At 45.8% G+C, this 6,000-nt stretch overlaps 1 protein-coding gene across 1 annotated transcript; it reads right to left on the reverse strand.

Annotated features, from left to right (window-relative positions):
- Window positions 1-298: 298 nt before the first annotated feature.
- On the reverse strand, window positions 299-5,185 carry LOC101291754 (homeobox-leucine zipper protein ANTHOCYANINLESS 2-like). The gene is made up of 9 exons (XM_004306784.1): window positions 4,982-5,185; window positions 4,641-4,876; window positions 4,430-4,547; window positions 3,657-4,325; window positions 3,387-3,488; window positions 3,050-3,262; window positions 1,543-1,720; window positions 1,095-1,462; window positions 299-703 (listed from the first exon to the last, which is right to left on the reverse strand). Exons 1-9 carry the CDS (start codon window positions 5,183-5,185, stop codon window positions 299-301), a joined length of 2,493 nt encoding a protein of 830 aa, XP_004306832.1.
- Between the last annotated feature and the right edge of the window lie 815 nt (window positions 5,186-6,000).

The following is a 6,000-nucleotide window of genomic DNA, read 5'->3' on the forward strand; positions in this document are numbered from 1 at the left end:
CCAGCCTTGCCTCGTGCTAAGAACCCAACCGGAGCGTGCGTAAACACGCGCCGAATACACTCCCTTCTCACAAGGCAAGGGCTCTTTCACGCGCGGTTCGTTCTTGACTCAACACCCCCCACCGCCACCCACCCACCACCACATTTACTCACCACCGCCACACCAACCACCACCAACCACCAAAAAAAGACATAACTCCACCGCCGAAACCAAAAAAACCAAACCAAACCCACATGCACAACACGACTTATGTTAAAAACAGGAACCCGATCACGTGACAACTCACGTGACCAGCTCCTCAGCTCTCGCATTGGAGCGCGCCCTTGATCTTCTGGACGGTGCAGGAGATGAGATTGTTAACCGTCTCCACCGACTCCACGGTCAACTTCGCCGACGGCAGACTGTTGACCAGTATCTGAAACGTCATCGTTAGCAATGATCCACTCACCCTCGCCTCTCCGCCGTTACCGTTACTGCTTCCCTGCCCCGCCTTCCCCTCCGCCCCGCCGGGCCCACGCGACCCCGGACCGTCCGGGACTATCGCAAACCCCGACGGCAGCAGCGCCACGTAGGCAGAGTCCCCTCCGTTCATCACCACGTGCATTGCCGGAATGTCCACCGGCGCGTACACCACAAGCGACCCCGCCGCGTCGATGCACGTCTCTTGTAGTATCAGCATGCTGTTCTGGTTTGCGTTCATGGCCTGCATAGGGAAAAAACCCAAATTACCCTCGGATTTGAATCTTATTTACGGGATCTTTTTTAAGAGTCAAAGGCGTATAAATAATAGAGGTAAAAAAAGGGGTTCACGTCCGAAAGTTGACAATGTGTCCTTTATGAAATATTGACTTTTTTTAGAGACTAGCGAAACAGACACTGTCCCTATTCTGCTCCCCAAAACGTCCTCATAGAAAACTCCAAATTCCAAACCTGTCCTTTTTCACCCCCATTTCACTTTCACCTTTCCCGTTATCCCCACACACAACCAAACAAAAACCCCATCCCTTTGCCATTTTGACCTCACTCTCCCTCCCAGGGACACATGCGTCATATTGTACCAAATAATTAAGAGAAAGAAAATTTAGAAAACTCACTCTGGCGCGGAGTAGGGAGACGCAGTTGCCTTGGTCCTGGCCCTTGGCGATGTGGGCCATCTCCTGCATAGGCCCACCGTTGGAGAGGATGTCCCACTCGCTCCTAAGACGCTCATCGCGCAAGAAATTGAATAGCCTCTGTGGGGAGACTGGGAGCCAGACCGAGGTGGCTGCGCTGAGCACAATGCCAGGCGGCTCGCCGGGGTCGTCCATGCTCTCTCTGGTCATGTAGCGGACGTCCTCGTCCACGTTGCCGGCGTTCAGCTTGTTCCATTTGTGCACCGTCGACGCGCAGACCCCAGCGCAGAAGTTGTCAGTCATTCGCTGCGCTAGCTTCAGCATGCTCTTCCTCCCGCTCTGAGTGATGGCTGCGTACATCAAAAGATCATCAGCATTGTTATCAAAAGGCAGTTTGGTAGAAATGCACGAATGGATTGAGTTGGCTTACTATTGGCGTGATCACGGGCGGGGACTGTGGAGGACATGAGGATAGCAAGGCACTGGCATTGACGCTGGAGGGTGGCGACCCACCTCTGCGCGCCGAACCCCATGCCGGAACTCAATAAGGGTCGGTACAGGTGGTGGACTTGGCTCTCGTCGTACTCCGCATGCTCAACCCATGTAACCTGCAGCATTATTGTCACCATGATCAGTATTCATTCCTTCTTCATTAGGTTAAAACCAAAAACAGTGCTGGTACAGTTGCACCTAACAAAAACCCAGAACTTTAATACAAAGCAAACAATGAGTTATGTGCCTAGCTAGATTGGAGGCTCACTCATCAATCCAGCTAACCAGAAATCATAGTTATTGGTGCATCCTAGTTGGTATAGTCCCCCATGTAGGACCAAAGTGACAATGGGTTTCTGGATCTAAAATGGCAACAAAATATTCAAGAGGACATGGAATATAAAACTTAGGGTGTAGATAAAGTTGCGCAAGATTTAGAGGGTGACATTGAGATTTGTAAACATATTATATGTTCTTGTCTACAACATATAATTTATATACACAAAAAACTTGGACACCCTACAAGAGCCATATAGAAACAAAATTAGACAGTCTCGGAGTTTGACTACAAGGTCTTCCATTACACTGTGACAGCATCAAAGATGGGAATGGAAACCTAGAAATGCCATAGTTTATTGAATGGAACCAAAGTATGAAGATTACAAGGCCTTTTTGGTTATAGAGGTATGAAATTAATGTGTTGAAGGTACAGAAATTTTGGGGCAATAGAGGCTTCGGCTAATAAACTATTGGGTTTCTCATATTCAAGGAAAGAAGATGATCATGAAATACTAATATTCAAGTGTAACAGAAGCATCAGAGTTTGATTATTTAAGTTTTCTGGAGATTAGAATATGATCTGAGACCAGCTGATATGATTTTGAGGAAGGTTCCGATTCTGCGAGGGACATAAAATATTGGAAGGGATACAGATATATATCTTGATTTAGGCATACTGACAGATTAGTGATATGGTGAGTAATCACTAGACAAACAAAGTTCTTTGATGCATGAGCTCTTTAAATTAATAGGAACTTGGGAATGTGCAAATACTATAGTCTAAACTATACTAAGCTCATTGTATCAAAAAAAAAAAACTATACTAAGCTCATGATATTGACTTGGGGGTTTGGCATGCAAAACTTAAATGTTCACAACTAAGCTCCAATGTTGCAGTTGCAGTTAGCTTCAACAAACTCTTTAAAGGCCAAAGGGGAAGAACACAACCACTTTGGAAAAACCATAATAAATATGAAGCTAGCAAAGCAAATAAGAGCCATGTAAATGCAACTGAACCTGTACCTGGTTGTGATTAATTTCCTTCCTAGGAAAAATACATCCCAGATAATTAGAAAGAAATTACTATGTTTTCCATTTTAGCATAGGAGAAATCATTTAATTTGTGTAGGCATATATAGAAGCATATAAGCACTGAAAAAATTTACCTTGGAGTAACCATTAGGCATATCTTGCACAACACAGCCAGAAGGGAGCCTCCTGCAGTTTGCAAATGTGGGTGCACCGGAATTGTCTCGGATGGTGTCGACGGATACATCCACCACTGCCCACACACCCTCGGCATGCTGCTTGCAGAAGCGGAGGAAGTTGACCTCACGGACTGGAACCAAAGGAGATAGGACTTGAAGCTCAGCATGCATCTGAAATAAGAAGCTTTAATTAGCTACAATAATTATCAAACATTAACAAAATGTCACTCTCACATTGTTTTAGCTTGATTTGCACTTATTTCTCATTTAAATTTATAGATAATTATCCACTCACCAGTTGAAGTGCACCATTTCTAGTCCCTCCCATACCGCTGGAAATTACATCAGTGGTAGAAGTTCTGGCAATCATACATGGGAACATCTCCAGCCATCGATTCTGTGAAGAATAATCCAAAATGTTAACATCTTCTATATAAACATGAAATAAGCCAAAAAGTGAAGAAGCATGGGGAAACTCAAAATGCCCAAAAAAGCCAACCAAAAAAAGTTTTATCATGCTGTGGTTAATTCGGTATCAAATTTCAATACAAACTAGTTTGCTTACCGAGTCCATCAGAGTCTCAACCAGAGCCAAACTGTTGATGATGACCATACCAGTCTCCCTAGAAGCCTCGGTAACGAAGCCATTAGGCTTCAACCCAATGCAAGGCGTGAAACTCCTCATGTACTCCTCGTGATTCAGAATCTCTCTCCCACCTTCCAAACTCCAAAGTGGCTCATCAGTCTGAGCCAGCTTCACAAGCTCATCCATGGCGGCCAAAGCCAGCTCTAGAAACATGGTCCTCTCGTCCAGCCCTCCCGCCACCGGCCTTGTGTGAGCCACAAGTGGCATGCCACCCCCAAGCCCCGCTCCGAAATCAGGTCCCAATGGCATTGATGTAGACACTGAGCTCATCCCACCAAACCCATTGTTCCCAACTCCGAGCTCCAGAGCTGAACTCGGCAGTGGAGGCCCCATTGATGGACCTAGAGACGAAATCGGGCGGCCCAAGAACTTCCCGGCGAGTGCACAAACCCGGTCTAACTCATCCTTTAATCGGGCATTGTCGATCCTAAGATGCTGCTCTTCAATAGAAATATCGCCAATCATGGCCGGACCACCGCAGTTTGTGCAAATTGGGTTCCTCATGGCATCCCTAATCGACATGTTTTCGGCCCGAAGCTTATCGTTTTCTTGCCTCAGCAAAGAGTTCTCATGCCTTTCAAGTTGAGTCTGAAACACCCAAAAAACAACCAAAGACACAATCAGCACACAACTTGATCAAACTAAAAGTACTTAAACCAGAGGAATATAGACTAAAGGGTTAAAGACTCTACCTTCATCTGGGTTCGACGATTTTGGAACCAGAACTTGACTTGCCGGGTCTCAAGATTTAGCCTTCTGCTAAGCTCCAATCTTTGTTTCTCATCAGGATGAGGGCACTCCTTGAACAACCTAAACACACACAAAAAAAAAAAAGTCAGGCAATTCATCAGACACAATTTTTAAGCCAAGGCAAAACAAGAGTCTGAATCTTTTTTTCCGTACGCTTCGAGCTCTTGGATTTGCTGCGGGGTGTGTCGGTGGTATCTCTTCTTCTTACGAGGGTTACTGTTATCCGCGGCGTCTCCTTCATCGCCGGAGCCGGCGCCGTCCATGTTATCGCTGCCAGATCTACTGATCTCGTTCTCCTCCTCCCGACTCCTCCTCCCGCCGACGTTGTTGTTCCCCTCGAAATTCTCCGCCATTCTCGCCGCGTCTCCGCCTCCGTCGGCATTAGTCTGCTGATCAACAAAAACAACATAGTACAAACCAGATCAGTTTTGTTTTTTTACTCTCTTAGAACAAATTAAAGAGTAAAGAAAGAGAGTGATTGCAATGTTTCATACAAGAGCGAGTGAGAGGCCGGGTGAGTTGTTGAACATGGATTTGGTGAGAGACTGAGTGACAAGTCGAGGCTGAGCGATGGCACTAGAGGGCATACTGGTGTGGTTGGCGTTGTGGTGGGGGTGGTGGTTATAAGGAATATCAGCGACGATTCTTGCACCGCCACTACTGCCGGTACTATTGTCAAGAAAACCCCCAAAACTCATCAAAATAAAACACAAAAAAGCTTCTCTTTCAGGCCTTCCAGATTTTCCTCCCCGATTTCACAGATTTACAGCCTGCACTTCCCAAAACGGACCAACACCCCCCTACGTAATTTCCTCTCTTTACACCCACCCAGAACCAAATCTGACGCGAAATAATCAAAGAAACCAAAAAAGAAGAGTAAAAGAGAGAAGAGAGGTAGAGGAGACAAACGGTTCAGGAAGAGAAACCCAAATGTCTCCAGCTGCCTCTCCAGAGAGAAAGAAAGAGAAAGAAGGCAAGCCCCGTTTCAAGAAGTACTAATCGTCCTTCCTGCTTAGCTCTTCGTTCTCTATCCCTCTCTCTCTTGCTGGTTAGATTTTCTCTCTCCCTCTCTCTTTCTCTATAAGACTGGTGACTGACCCAAAAAGCTTAAATGACTGCTGCTGTTTTGGTCTCAGAGAAACCAAAAGAAAAAATATAAATAAGAAAGGGAACCCTAGCTTCTCACACTACTGCATGCTTGACTATGCTGGAGAGGGTGGATTAAAATATAGAGAGAGAAGGGAAAAGGCAAAGGAAAAGGCTTTTGGGAGATTTGCAGAGAGAAAAGGAGAGAGAGAGGAAAAGAAAGGGAGGGGGGATGATAAACTATGTGGAGTCTTCGAAGCCTTACAAATACAAAGCTCCAAAAAGGGATGGTTGACTCTCTTCACTCCCCTCCCTCTCTCTCTCTCTAGAAGCCTGTGAAAAAATTTGTAACCTTTTTTCACACACACTCTCTGGCTTTTTGCTTCTGGAGGGTTACAGATAAGGAAGCCAACTGTGGCAGAGGGCT

This window comes from Fragaria vesca, linkage group LG7, assembly GCF_000184155.1.
Source record: "Fragaria vesca subsp. vesca linkage group LG7, FraVesHawaii_1.0, whole genome shotgun sequence".
Classification (NCBI taxonomy): domain Eukaryota; kingdom Viridiplantae; phylum Streptophyta; class Magnoliopsida; order Rosales; family Rosaceae; genus Fragaria; species Fragaria vesca.